Below are 15,539 nucleotides of genomic sequence, written 5' to 3' on the forward strand. Positions count from 1 at the left end.
TAAAGACAATGAAAGAGCCATTTTGCTGTAGGCCCTTCACTGCAGTGGCAAAGTGAGAAGCCTCTTCTCTAATCCAGCCATGGGCTTTGATCCCTTCAGTCTGTGCACAGTCACCAGAGGGAACCCACCAGCTCCTGTGAGCTGGATCAGAGGTACCAGAAACTCTGGTGCTGGCAGATGACTCACCAGCTTTTGGAAGAGGTCCCCCACACGTTGCTGGTGACTCCACTGCTGCACTCGGGGAAAGAGCCCATCGTAGAACTCTTTGTGGATCTCATAGAGCTCAGGCACTTTGAAGAATATTGTCTCAATCTGCTGACTGGTCAGCACAGGCTGAGAGGTGGTGGCAGCAGCTTTCAAAGGCTTCATGGGCTGAAATGAGGAAAAAGGGAAATCATTATCATGCAAATCATGTACATTCACCCTTCTCACATTGCAACACATCCCTCTATAGATTTATTTTTCATCCTATTAATAAGTGATATTTGCATTCACACAACTCCTGAAAGCTAGACATGAACAAGTTCTCTCATGGGGATCAGCCACCCCAGTAGGTGGATTTTCCCAGGGTATTAATGATGCAATTAAAATCCCTTTGCACTTCATTTCCTTAATCTCTGTCCAACTGTACAGCAATGTGTCTAATAATTAGCACAGGATACTTAAAGACAGAGCTCCTGGGTACTACCACATTAATAACTCCCTAACTCCCTGGTTCTGCCATATGCAGTCCTTCCTTTAATCCTCTCTTTCTCTACTGGAGGAGGAACAGGTACCCTTCACACCTGGAACTTGTAACCCATGTGTATGTGAAGTTCTGGGAACTCTGGATGGAAGCAGCAGTGAAAATTCAAGTACCAGTGTTCAAACTGGCATCTGGTCCCAGTTCTTACCAGCAACAGGGCCTCCAGGTGGCTCAGGTAGGTTTCCTCACTGGCTAGGATTCCTGACAGGACCCATTTTCTCATCTCCAGGCCTTTCTCCAGGTCTGGCTCACTCTACAAACAAGTTGGTAAAGAGAAAAAAGAAAAAAAGTATTAAAAAGGGACTGGGGGGGGGGAGAGAAAGAAAAAACCCCAAGAATAAAGAGGGAGTAAAAGATACCATTCAGTTGACCAGAGCACACTTGAGTTTTTTGTTTACTTTCCGACTAAAAAAATACCAACCAAACAAAAAACCCACCTGTGCTCAGAATCCTGTTTCTAGCAATATGGAAACATAAAACATTAAAGAAATTTTTATTTACCAGCAACTGATGTCACTTAGATTATTTACAGCTATTAGCTTTAGTCATGCAACTTCGGTGCCTCAATTAAGTGCCCAGGCCTCTTCACAAAATTCAAAACACAGAACTTAAAATTTATCCTCCTAAACAAATCTCAGGAGCCTTGTCATGTGCCATTCCCTCCCTCCTCCCACAAGAGCCCTCCAAAGCCATGTTTCTCCGTGCAGAAGGAGCACTGCCCCTGCATCTCCACAGGTGTGCACACACAGCACAGCCCCAGCCTGCCATGGCTCCCAGATGGCTGTTCCTTCTCCCACTCTCTAATATTCACTAAATTATTTTTCAATGCCAGCTTGCACAATGTCTATTTTTAGTGAGAGGATGGAATAATCAGCACTGCTTGGAACGCACATGCTGATTTTCTTATTGGGATTCCATGAAGGAGTTCTTAACCAAAACAACTGAAAAAAAGAGGAAAAAAACCCAAACATAAATACATTCATGGGCAAATGAGGAAGACTAGCATGAAGTGCTAAGAGAAGCAGTCATCCCCTCTGTTGAATTTTAATTATGCTTCCTCTCAAAACTGTTATCTGAAAAAGTGTTTAACCTGATAAAGTGAAACCAAGTGTTTCCAAAAAAATGTGGCCATGCAATGAAGGTTATAAATAATGAGAAACATCTCCCTTTCACAGATTCTTGTTTCCAGTTCTTTTTATTTCTGTCATTCACAGAAATAGCTTGTTACAATTCCTGCAAGCTTTTTATGTTACTAAATGTCTCTAAGAATAGAGTCAGTAGTTGGCTCTGAAAGGGTACTTTTCAAGGTCTTTGGGTAGGTTGTTTGTGGCTCCATCCTACTCCTCTTAATATCCAGAGGAATCTTCAGCTTTTGATTTCAGCAGTGGGAGGATCAGGAAACACAGCAGGATGCTCCACTCTATTGACTGAACATAAAGCCCTAGAGCTGCCAAAAAAAAAGGCTCCACTTAGTTTAGGGTCCTGTGCTTGAACCCTGCAGATGTATAGATGAGGCTCATGATGGACAGAAGGTATCTGGGCTATAGGTAAAGCTTGCAGGAAAACTATCACATCCTGAGTGTGACTCTGAGCCTACGCACCACCCGAGGAAAGAAACAGATCCTCACGCTCCCAGATATTTCTGGATTCAGTCTCATCAATAACCATCCTGATTCCTGAACACTTTCATTAAATTTCACAAGCTATTTTCTAGCCTAAAAGACTTCCAGCAACTACTTTATAAAAATTTTGTGAGGTGTCAAATACCACCATCACCTCTTCAATAAAAGTGGCAGACAGAAGCTGTTCTAAGGAAACGCGTAACATTTACACGCATGTCAGGTACTGCACGGAAAGAAGAACTTGTCTTTGCATCCCACCCTTTGGTGACGTTCAGTAAAAACCACAGTGCCCTTTAAAATCTTGAAAGGGCATCTCAAAGAAGGTAGGATTTGTAATTCAGCAGTCGTGTTCAGAAGATTGCAGAAAACCAGTGACAAACTACATGGTGAAACGAGCTGCAACAGCCTCTGTGCATCTCCAGAGCACCCTCGTGGCTGCCTGCACAGCTCAAACAGAAATGTCCAACAACACTGTCACCACTCCTTATGGTTTCTGTGCCAGCAGTGCCTGGATGTCCAGCTCATGGACCATTTTTTAAGGCATGGTACTCACACCTAATCAAGACAGACAGCCCCAAGACATTAAACAAAGGTCGCCTTCATCCAAAGAGGAAGGGATGTAGCAGTGCTGGTGCAAGAGAAACACAATTGCTCTTGGTTTTGAAAGATTTCTTACAACACAAAAGAAAAGTGCAGCTACACAAAGAAGCATTGACAAAACTAACAGTGCTCCAAAGTGCCCACTGCTGAGGATGAGGTAACTGGTCAATATTGACACAGCACTATAATTATATTTAGCAGGTTCTCTTGGAGGAGGTGAGGATTTAAAAACCAGCTGGGTCTGTTTGTAACATCTGTAAAGAGCAGCACACAATGGCAAGTCATTTAAATGATTCAAACTTCCCCATCACCACAGTGGCACAACAGTTTTCCTTACAGCACTGAGAACAGTTTTCCTCTTCACAAGTAAAAGCTTTAATTTACCAGCCAGTTCTTGCTGGGCTGACAGAGCAGCATTTTCTGCCTGAATGTTAATTTCCTCCCGTTAAAAGAGATGTGCTTTCAGAGACAAACATCTCCCAGGACACATTGGAGGCCTTCCTTCCTGGCCATTACCGCACGGGCACTGTGCAAAGTTCATGGTTTTGTCCTAAACCTTTTTAATAGGAGCATTTTTCCAAGTGTAGTGCTTGCAAAACTCCAGCCTCAGACACAGCCAGCCAGGGCAGGGCTTGCCTGCTTTACTCTGGGTACAGCAGTTGCTGAAAGAACTCTCGGGGAAGTTTATCCAACAATCACATGGCACGTTACAGGATTTCCAATGCAATACCTCAAATTTACATACACCCTCCTCATATGTGAAAAGATGATCTCCTGCTGCTCCTGCTGTGCCAGGGATCAATGCAGCACCTCGGTGCTGCTGTGTTTGCTCCCAGGAGCCTGTGCCCTGACAAGAGGTCCTGCTGAGGGAGCCTTTGCTGGCAATGTCAGCTGGGGCTGCACAGAGCAGGAAGAACATCTGGAAAACAGCCCCGGTGCTCCTTCAGCCTCAGGGTGCTTTTTAAGTCACACTTGTTATGAAATATACTCCAAGATTGAAAAATTCACTGGGAGCTGGTGCCAATATCAGGAGGAAGAGGAGTAAGTTTATTCTTTGGTATTACAACATTCCTCACTTACAGAATTGGGAACAGGCTCACCTGCTTACCCAGAACAAGACAGCAGTGAGCAGGCACAGATGCTGTGGGACTGCCCTTCCACCCTCCCCCCGCAGCACGCCAGGACACGATGCACCCCTTGCCAAGGGCATTTCTGCTTTGCCCATATCTAGCACAAAAGGGAAACAAAGAACACCACCGTGACAACAGCTCCCTGCCTGCTCAGCTCCTGCACTCCAGCCAGAAGGGCAGTTCAGAGGGAACATCCTGGGCAGAGGTATCAAGCTCCTCACCAGCACAGGGAGACCTGCCAAGGCTGAGGACTCCTTTCCCCACCCTGGCAAGAAGGGAGCAGTCTGAAATCTTTGAGCTGCTTAAGGGGAGGAGCTGGTACCACATCTACCAGAGCACATTAGCTAGGGGATAATACACCTATTGCCACAGTGCAGATGGGATGTTCCCAGCAGGAAGTGGGAGCAGCCTGTATTGGCAAACTCTAACCACTCAGCAGGGAGTGCCAGGTGGTCAGCAGTCCATCCCATGCTTCCTACCCAGCTTGGTTAGCTTGTTTTTCACTTGTACAAGTCTGACTAGTATTTCATGTTCTGACTATCCCTGCCTCTTTGACACCAGAGTCCATGCCCAGCCTTTCTCCACTGCCCTTCCATCTTTTGGCTACCTCTCCACCCCTGTGTTTCAGAATAAATATTACAAGACTGTACCAGGGCAGCAGCCAGAGCATTCCTGTCTCCCTGCCATGGGAGCTGTGAGGATCCAACACCCAGCCAGATCTGAACAAGCAAGCAAGGAATCAGTGCCTTGCTCCCACTCCTTATGAATTACATTTAAAAAAACCAGACACCAAAAAGGAGGTGGAAAGCAGGCTAAAGGCAGTGTCACAGGTATCTCATGCCTATACGATTCTGGTGTTCTCTTCTCAACTGGGTGGTGCTTTTTGCTATTCCAAAGACTTAAAAACCAAAAGACTGAGTCACAGCCATAGTAAGTGCAACCTTGGGACCTGACCCACGGCCAGACCGAGCGGTTGGAAGCTCTGGAGATATGAGAGCACACACACTGGCCCCAAGCCATGGCTGCTTTGAATGTGTTTGCAGCCTGTCAGCCCAAGCACTTTAGTTTACTAACCAGGTTGGCATCACGTTATGCTCAATTACTGCAAGGCAGACATTCACCAGCTCCAAGGATTAGAAAGATTCAGCTCTTCCTGACTCTGTTTAGAACTCAGGGCTTTCTGTTTTTTGTTTAAATTAACAGCAATAATTGTTTTCTTGCAAATGTTAGAAGAGCACAGATTAAGGATCTAGAAACCACAACACACAAGATTTTGCAAAGAGGTTGCTGCTGGCACAGCTCTGTAAAGAGAATCAGGGATTCAAAGTGGGCGTATAAAAGGCACTTTAACTCTTCCTTTGGTACAGTGTGTTCATACACCGTGCAATGAATGTGCTCAAAGGAGAGGCTTCCCGTAAGGACAGCTCTGAATCTCACACAGAACCTGAGAGCCTACAAAGGAGAAAAGCTATTCATTTTCATTTTTAAAGTGTAAATATATTTGTAAGCTTCTGCTAAACAGGCTGGAGGTGTCTCATTGTCTTGGTGATATTAAACAGGGCAAATTCTGTAATCAAGCCAATCATGCTCCATGCAGGGAGGGGAAGGAGCAGGGAGAGGAGCCAACATTATTTATAACATCAGTACTGGTGTGCCAGCTCTCCTCAGGAAGGGCTGTACATCCAGGCAGAGCCCTGAAGGAGCAAAGAATAGGAGAATAAAAAGGAAAAACTGCATCTGTTGGGGGTGGTGAGGAGAAAGCCACAGTAAAACAAAACAAACAAACAAACCCAAATACTGAGAGGAAGAAAGGAGAAGGATTTGGAAACACTGGAGAGGGAAGGACAAGCTAGCAACAGTAGTAACAAGCAGAGCAGTAACCCCATTTATTGCTGTAGCTTCAGAGGTCAGCTTCTCTGGATCCCCTTGGGACCAAGCTGGGAGCAAAACCCACAGCCTGCTCTGCCACAGCCCTGCTCTCTGCTGAGCTGGCAGACAGCAAGGACAAAAGGATCTGATCTGAGCAAAGGCAATGGCTGCCAATGCTGCACCAACCATGGACTGCACAGCAGAAAAGGGAAGAGAAATTCTACCTGGAAATCTCTAAGTACCAGCCAATTTCTCCTCCAAACAGAGCAGACAGCAGGAGGTGGTCGTTCAGCTTTAGCACTCCTGCCTCCCTTGGTGTGATATGGGCAAGAATTGGAGAGATCTATTTTGGCAAAAATTCATCTGCACTGAAAAGTGACTCCTCTCCAGGGGGTGGAACAAGCTTTGCCTTTCCACTGGCTGTCCTGCACCTGCCCCCACCTCCACATCTCTGAGCCTGGCTTGGCTGGTGAGCAGATCTTGAAAGGCCATTCTTATTTCTACTCTTCTCATGGCTGCAATCTCTCCCCATATGAGTAGCAGCAGTAGGATCACAATGAATTAAGCTTCCCATCCTCTTTAGCCTCCAGGCTGCAAACTACCCACTGCAAAACTCTTGGCAATCACTCTTCTCTACTGAAGGGTGTCAGTCACCAACTTTCCAGCCATCCCAACACTTTCCTGTGTCCTAAGAATACTGCAGCAAGCTCTCCCTCTGTCCTCCTCTAACTCTGTTCAAGTATCTTCTCCACCTTTCATTCTGGCTGTAGGAGAAAGACAGACACATTCTCCCTCTTTCTGGGATTGAAGTATCACAACCTTTTACCAACATGTCTGACGCCTTCTGAAGCTACTGGCACTGTCTGATTTGGCAAACATTTGGGCTGACGTTTTCCGAGAGAGGTTTCCAGAATTTTTGGAAAATTCAATCACGAAAGTTCAACTGTTACAGAAAGAAAGGTTTGGGAAAATTAAACCACTTCTCATGTTAAATAAACAAACAACTTAAGCATCAGTTGAACCTATTTCTCCTTTCCCCTGTCTCCCTGTAGGTTTGCTTCAGAGCAGCAGGCAAAGTTTGGCAAAAGCTTTATGCCACGACACATAGGACCAGCCCAGCATGAGACTCTGGAAGAGCCAGAAGAAGGGGTACAACCCCTCCTGCTCAATGCAAACACTTGTTAAGGTCTCCTAACCACAAAAATGACAAGTCAAGGGATGCTGAGATCCACACTACAAATGGCCACCTTGCTTATGCCCTCTCTGGCTCACAGACAAAACCGATGCTGGTGCACCACTTGTCACCCTCCTTGGACAGCAACAGTGGACACCCAGTGGAATGTGAATCACGAGAGGTGTTAAAGTGGCACAGTTTGAGGGCAGCATCTTTTCATCTGCTTATATGATGGAGGTGGTGAGAGGGATTAGAAAACACTCTCCATATGAGAAGGTGCAGAGCACCACAAATCTTCTGGAAGTCCATTGCGACCCTCAACTCTTGGAACACTGACATGGTTACAAGTGAAAACAAAGGTATTTTACTTTAAATGTGAAGAAAAGTGTACTAAAAGTCAGAACCTGGTTTTGCACAAGATTACACATCTCACATTAAGCACCCCAAATTAGCAGATGCTTTTCCTATAACCTGTCTGCCTTGATTACCTGTGGTTAGTGAACATACCATCCTCTTATCTCACAGGAACACTGCAAGGATAATTAAGACCTGTGTAGCATTCCAACTGTACTTGCAGTTAATGGCCCTGCCACTAGGAAATGAATAGTTTTGAACTCAGAGCAGAGTTTGCAGTGCCCTGTAAATAAGGTGCACACACAGCTCCAGGGGTGAAATGTTGAATCCAGTGAGTATCATTCACTGTGTTCACTGCACAATGCAGGAGCCCCATAGGAAAAACAGGATGACTGAGTAATTCAAAGTTTTCACTGAGATTCAAGACAAGGCTATGGCATGAGGCAAGGCTGGATAACCAGAGTAATTTCTTAACTTCTGAATGACTTCACAATCTTAATATTTTGTCAAAGTAGTGTAGGTACTGCACGTTGTGTTGTTACCTAGGGTTAACTTGATTTCCAGACTCTGGTCATAAGGATAATCTAAAATTTTCAGAAGTAACTGCAGGCACCTAAGGCAAAAGCAAAAGGGCAGGAGACAACTATAAAAGCAAACACATGTAAACAAAACATGTTTTCTGCTAATCAAGTTTAGTGTAAAAGAAAATAGAATAGATGTACATCCTGGTATTTCTGGTCCGACACATTTTATGCGTGTGGCTCAGTACAGTGTGTTTGACACTTAATTTTGTTACTGATGTCTTCTCCACTACAGCTGAAAACAGAACTACAGCAAAAGCTCTCTAACAACTCGTGATGATAGAAAGTTTAACTTCCTTGGGAAATACTGCAACTATATGTAAATTAGTCTCTTTCTCCTTGTTATGGATCGTCCTTAATCAGTGGCATTGTCAGCTGTGGACTAATTACAGATGGGACCCACTGAAGCAGTTGAGGTTCACGATTAAAAGTCTAATCTGTATCAGGACACCTCTTTCTTTTGGAAGCTATAAAACATCTTTTTATAGTCTGAGAGAAGAAACCAGCCATTTATGTTTAAAATTATTTTTGAAAAGGCAGGCCTTCTAGCATTATTAAAGGAACTTTGAAATTAACTGCTGGTAACTGCTTATGAGGCAATACTCAAACAAATAAAGAACAAGATTAAATATTAGGCAGCGTTTCTTCCAGGCCTCCACTATGACAACTGGTTCTTTGAAGATAACTCTCAGCCATGTGTAGTCACATAGCGTTTTTCCTTCATCCTGAGAAACATAACCTGGAAATCTCAAGCCAATATTAAAATGTTCTTGGAGCTTTTTGCATTTACTAATGATAATTTCTTCACTCAAAAGCCTCTTACATATCACAAGAATTCTCATCTTGAGAGATAAAAAAGCATCTCAAAATTAATAGACTAAAGCACAAGCAGTTAACTAGATTCCACACTTTACAGTCAAGTAAAACTAAGCAAACATCAACAATATATCTGCTTGATACTGCTTTGAGAGATCTTGACAATGCATTTTTATAAATGAGAAAGAAGAACAAAAACACTGTCTCAAGAAGGATTCTTAATCTGGAATTCATCCTGGAAAAGGCAAATGATATGGCAGTAACCAATAAAGGGGAGTAGAAGGATGTGTGTAATGAACACTGGGCACTAATGGCTTGTGGAACTTGTCAGACTCTTGACTTTTGATGCAAGATAAATAAAACTGATAAAAGTGATGGTGTTGATTTATGTGTACACTGATACCTGTAAAATATCCATCCTTTTCTTCCATGACATCTTATTTAATAGGACAGAACAATCTAAAGCAACAGATAAGTTAAACTACTTAGATGACAGATTTCCAAGTGTTATTTACAATGTGGGAGTTCGAGGTTGTTGGCCACACTTTCTCAGAAACACAGTAGGAAGGCAGTGACAGTTGGCTTGATGCTATTAAGCATTTTTATGAATGACTTGAGGTAACCCAAAGTCTGCAAATGACAAAGATATTCAAGGGAACAGCAACTTGGGATTCAAGTGCTCTCAATCTATTGCAAAAGGATAAACAGAAACAAAGGCTGAAAGTCAGAGACTAATTCAAGCTGAAACTAAGATATTTTTGACTGTGAAGACAGCAAAGTCAATAGTTATTTACCAAGGCATACTGCAGACTCACTACCAAGACTATTGTAAGAACAAAAATAGAATTGTTCTGTAAGTTCCAAGCTATAGCCACGCTACTGAACCTGAAACAAAAATAAAGCAAGCTAGCCTGAAGGGTCACATTAAACCACAGGTCAGGCTAGGCAGTCCCTTCTGCACCTTTTATCTACCATTACATAGGCAGCTATTTAGTGAATAGTCAAATCCACCACAAGCAGTGGCTCTCCCCCACCCAAAGTCACCATTTCAGAGCTGGCAGTTTTAATTCCTCTTATTCCACTTTCACACGGTGAAGGGAATAGGTCTTGTTTTCTAGATGCTTTATCAAAACCTTCAACCTACCTGAAAATACCTTTTATTTTCCTTGTGAAAGGGAATGACAACCCACACGCTGAGATGCATGAACACGTTTTGTTCCGCAGTCTCCTGTCCAAAATACCTGTTATTTAGAGACCCTCTCAACTGCAACTATCACCAGTTCTCTCCACTAAAATTCACAGAGGAAAAGGAAAGGACTCACTGATTTTGTAGATTCCAGAGACCCTGAGGACAGAGTGTCTCGGCTGCCCCGACTCTTGGAGCTGAGGTGTGGGGAGGAGGATGGTGAGTCATCGATGTAGGGCATCATGTCATGGTGTCTCCTCTGCTCCTCGGCGCGGTCGGCATCGTACGCGTAGCCGGGCGGTGTCCCCCCGAACGGGGCATCTGCAAAACACACAGAGAAACCTGTCTGCTCACACTCCAGGAGACAGTCTGCCCCACCAGGCACTGCCTCCCAGCTGCCACAGCACTTACCAGTAAACCCAGAGTCGCTGATAGTTAAATAGAGGTGTAAATAGTTAAATACAGTACAGGCATAAATTTAACTAAACTTATGTTGTCACCAAAAGTTCAATTCATTCATTCTAAGTCCTAAAAGGTAAAGTCCTTTCTAACACTAGTTGTCTTTTAATTATAGCTCTTTCCCTCACATTTTCCTTCAAAAGCATTGGCATCAAAATAAATCCTTTTGCAGGCTCCATAAAAGTTGTGCAGTCTGAGTTGAGGAATGTAGAGGTTGTGACAACAGACTCTGGTTTTTCTGTAGACCATGAACAGATGATGCCCCTGCCAATTTAGGAAGCACTGACAATACATAGCTCAGGGGAGAAATGTAACTCTCTCCAGGACACTCAGGAACAAGAGGACCAGGAAAGAAAGGTCTCACATGTCAAGTGAACCAACCTTACTGCCAAGCCCAAAATCCTAAGAGGCCCTCTTCTATTGGCTGCTCCTCCTCCTCAGTTTTGAGCCCAACTCCTTAAATAAATGAACAAACCACTACCCTACTCCCTCCTGCCCATCCCATCTCCCCTCCGCCTAAAAAACCCCAAAATAAACCATCAATGTGTCCAAAACACAAAGAACAAATGATGGTGGTATGAAGAGTCAAATTAGCCATTATTACATGAGACCTCAATGAACTTCTGCAGGAAAAATGAGTAGTAAAATTGTTCTGGTATCTTTAGTAGCTGCATACAGAGAGTGCTTCTGCAAAAACCTGTAACAGGACACACAGCGAGCAGCTCCCTCTGCCATAGGTTAAAAGGTCTTGCACCTCTCTGCACAAAGAATATATACAGGGCCAAAATTTGGTTTCTGCACAATGGCACCACACCATGAGCTCCACGGGCTTGGGAAGCCCTTTCACCTCTCAGTGCCCAGAAGTGTCCTGTGTGTGACAGCAACAGCCATGAGTGGGTCACTGACCACACAATGGGAGAGTTCGTCCTCCTCTTTCAGCTACAAGTCACAGAATGCCACTCTTCTCCCAAAACTGAAAAATAACTCCAAGGAGATAAGAGAGATCCACTTTGACAGCAGCTGGTGAGCTTTATGGAAGACAAAACTACAAAGAAGAATAAAAATAATTACACTTCAACACAAGTAGAACCAATTTTTTACTTGTTTTCACAAATATTCAGGTTCTGTGAAAATAATAAGCAGCTGCTGCCAAGCATACTAATAATCCTGTTATACATCACTAAGGCAGGGTGGAGGAGTAACATTTTAAAGCCCACTTTCTTCTCTCGCAGTAAACTCAGTTAAAGTATGACTCATTCCAGTAAAGGATGTGAACTTTATGTGGAACAGAATAAAACTTGATCCATGTGGCTGTTTCAGGAGGGAGAGCTGGTCTAGGGAATTTACGCAAACAATATACTGAAAACCCAACAATGCACTCACTGTAGAAACGAGCCTCTGTCTCAGCTCGTACCAAATACCACCCAGCTAAATAACAGCCTGACAGGAGGCCTTCAGGCTGCTGAAGGACCATGGCAGTGTTATTTTAACAAGCTCAGTGAGTTCCATGTCCCCACCTGCTCGTGCTCAAGCTCTCAGAGTTCCTCCAAAGACTTGTTAGATCGTGCAAGACCACAGGAACGAGGGCTGGGGGGAAGAGGTACATGTTCTCTGGAGGGAACCTTGGCCTAGATGTTACAGGTTTCCAGAGCTCCACAACCATTCATAAGACACCCTTGAAGTTGATTTGGTAACCAGAGGCTTGACAGGCTGAGGATGCTCAGTCACAAACAAAAGAGATTTTTAGATACCCCAAAGCTGGATAGTTTCTACAACATCTACAAGCCAAACAAATCTCATGCTGGAATTCTCAAAAGTTCTTTGACTAAAAGGATGCAGAACAGGAGACTGCATTAGCCCCTACCTTGCACAACCCAAACAGGCAAGGAAATACCGAAAAGGAAAAATACCCTCCTTACACACAGGTGGATGGTGTTCTGTTTGGCCAGAAGGTTAAGAGACTGTTTTGACTCCAGGGACCAAAATAAGTAGGAAGGAGGATGGGTGTCTCCTTTCATCTCTGCACTATTTATGCCATATTAAAATAATAATAATGAAAAACCCAAACAAACAAGACCCCACACCAGAAAGAAAAGAACCCAAATCCACAAAATCTTCACATCACATCACTTCAGTGGAAGAGCACAGGTACCTGTCTTCACTCAGGTGTCCCTTGTGCAACTTTCTAACCCAACAAGCCTGTGAGACATTACTGACAGTTTAACACTGGCATTATCCAAGCAGGAACATCAGTACTGGGCACTTATGTGGGCTTCATGCCAACTCAAGGAAGAGTTCTTTTTTCCTTTAGAAGTTTCTTCATTCTTATCCAAACCAGTTTCTCCTGCACACATGCAGTAACAAGACAAAGTCTCTGTGCAGAAATTAAGGCAGGAATATATTTCTTTCACTCCCAATGCTCACTTGCAAAATTTATAGTTTGCTCCACTTTTGTTAATGGGGGAGTAAATGCAGACTAAAATACATTAGCAGAAAGACTTGCAGTGAATCACAGTATTTCCACTTTCCTCACTTTCTCCTGCTAAAAAACAGCTTCACACTTCTACCTTCCCTTACATGTTGTGTCTCCTACTGCACAGGGACACCTCTACCTGAAACAGAAGGAAAGGGCAGGTGGAGGACGTGAGCTCAGAAGAGGAGACTTATTGCCAGATTTGCATCAAGACTCAGCCTACCTTTGAATCACTTCATCTCTCTATCCATAAAAATGAAAATAACCCATCTCAACAAGGAATGAATCTATCAGTGTCACAGACTGCCACGAGATCTATGCATAAAGCTCCACGCAGAATTTAAAACTTTATTTCTGTATCCTCCAGGGATCCTTCACACATTAAAAAGCTTAGAAGTAGTTCTAATCCCTCTTCCTTCTATTATTGCTGCACACAGCACTGAAATCCACCTATGGAGATTTTAATTATCTCAAAGGCAGAAAGACCTTCTCGCTTTTATTCTGCCACTTTTTCCAACAGAAGCAAAATATTGCCACAGCCAGATACACTACACAAGCCTTAGCACCGGGAACAGAGGTAGTCTTGTATCTCTGTGATTAAAGAGCCCACTGTTGCTAGGGAAACTAGGTTATTGAGAGCTCCTCAGCCCAGCACAATGCTCACAGGCTGCTCAGGCTCCACCTGGGAGAGAAAAGCAAAGAGATAGAGACGGGGCTCACCTGCTCTGACACCTCCAGCTGCTCTAGGTGCTGCTACTGGAGATGGCAAGTGGAGGCAGCAGATGGGCTCAAGCAAGAGCATTTGGTTTCTTAGCCAGTGTCTCGGAGAAGGTGAGCATTAAGAGGGTTCTTATCCTCCTTGTAGGGCCAGCCAGTCTCAGAGTGACCATCAGTAACTGAGCCACCAAGGCCAGTGAGAGATGAGACCGAGCAACAACAGACAACTGCTGGCAAGGGACAACTAAGGAAAAGGGCAGGCAAACAAGGATGGTGGGCTCAAACATGCTGTGCTGAGAGAGCACCAGAGAGACATGCCAAGGACATTGCTCCACGTGTGTCATGCTTCTCATCTCACCGGCAGCCCCCTTTTCTCCCCCTCTTTGGGTAACCTGTAAGAGATCCCATCCCACTGAGAAGAGCAGCAGCTGTGACTCTCAGAAATGAGCCCTCTTGGCACACAAGGAGGAACCATTTCTACTACTGGCCCTTTGACATCCTCTTACAGAACTGCTCACCTGCATCAGCACATCTTCAGGTGCACTGAACTACCTGGGGGCACAAAGGCTCATCATCAATTCACACATTCTGCTAAAATCCTCAAGATTTATTTCCACCCTCGGTTCTCACAGCAATGGCCTCCCTGGCCTTGCTTTGCTCCAGCTTTTGTAAATCTCTTCCACCATCTCCCTCCTCAGTTACTGCTTCCATCCTCTCACCTCCTTTCTCATCTCTGTCCCCTTTTCAATTCCTTTTGGTTTTCTCAAACATAATATTCCTTTTTTTTATGCTGTTGTGCCTCCCCTCTTCTAAACTGCTTTTCTCCCTCACTTCCTCAAATTTCACCTGGCTGAGGGATAAGGAAGAATCTAACAAATTTACAGCTACTCAAATTCCCTGGCACTCAGAGAGAGCACAGCAACACTGTTCCCTTGTCCTGTTGCCTACACCCTTCCTGCTGGGTGCCACATTCATTCTTTGGAAATATGAAATCACAGATCAAACTTGAAAGCAGGAAGGGTAAAAGAAATTAACTTCTAAATAAAAAGAAAGATTATCTGCATCTAATCCAAGGCCACACAATGGTTCAAATGCACGTGTCATACTTTCACAGCAGCACAACATCCATAGCTGCTTGAGAGGCTTAACAGCAGCCTGCAGAGAAGATTCCAAGCTAGCTGTGCTCCAGCTAATCCTGCTAAAAGAGCAGTGAAGCCACAGCAGCTCAGACCTGCCTGCCTAAGTAAATACCTAGAATCCTGGAGGGGGAAGGGAGGTGCACGTCCTGCCAAAGCCCCACATCACTGTGGCTTCATTGTGAATGGTACCAAGGCTAGCATGAGTTTGGAATGTCTACACTCACTCCAAAAACATCCCCACAGCTGCAGAGCAGAACAGAGCTAAGGCACTTTGCATCCTCTGTGTTTCTATGCCAGGGAATGTGTGAGGCCATAGATTGACAATGCATTGTCTTGGCAGCAGTAGGGGTTCAAGGTTTCCCCACCAAGCCATAAACCACTGCATGGCCCCTTCCCCTCTTAGCCCCTTAGTTCTGTAACCCCACGGATGCCTGTGGTCCAGATAAAGAACTCAGCCAGCTCAAAGAAAAATATCTTTGACGCTTCCCTTCTAAGCTGGATCAGCTCCCTGATCTAGTTCATGGCTCAGAAATCCAAACTGGAAGGATACATGCATGGTGGATCAGGGGTGGGTATGCTTAAAAGCTTCTACTGCAATTGAAGACATCATATTAACAAAACATTGCTTCATTTTCCTTTAGGCTGAAGCTTAGTCAGTTCCTGGGACCTACATG

General features: G+C 44.3%; 1 protein-coding gene across 5 annotated transcripts in view; it reads right to left on the bottom strand.

Moving 5' to 3' along the window:
- Nucleotides 1-15,539, bottom strand: part of BCR (BCR, RhoGEF and GTPase activating protein) — a 101,547-nt gene that overhangs the window by 41,106 nt on the left and 44,902 nt on the right. For 4 of the 5 annotated variants that reach the window (XM_027696767.1, XM_027696770.1, XM_027696771.1 and 1 more), the window contains exons 2-4: nucleotides 10,214-10,398; nucleotides 894-998; nucleotides 187-372 (exon numbers count right to left, since the gene is read on the bottom strand). In XM_027696767.1, the coding sequence (XP_027552568.1) occupies nucleotides 187-372; nucleotides 894-998; nucleotides 10,214-10,398 (476 nt within the window). Of the gene's footprint in view, nucleotides 1-186; nucleotides 373-893; nucleotides 999-10,213; nucleotides 10,401-15,539 lie in introns of all 5 variants that reach the window. The other variant, XM_027696769.1, reaches the window with a different exon arrangement.

The sequence above is a fragment of the Neopelma chrysocephalum genome, unplaced genomic scaffold (assembly GCF_003984885.1).
Source record: "Neopelma chrysocephalum unplaced genomic scaffold, ASM398488v2 Primary Assembly neopelma1_116, whole genome shotgun sequence".
In the NCBI taxonomy this organism is placed as follows: Eukaryota; Metazoa; Chordata; class Aves; order Passeriformes; family Pipridae; genus Neopelma; species Neopelma chrysocephalum.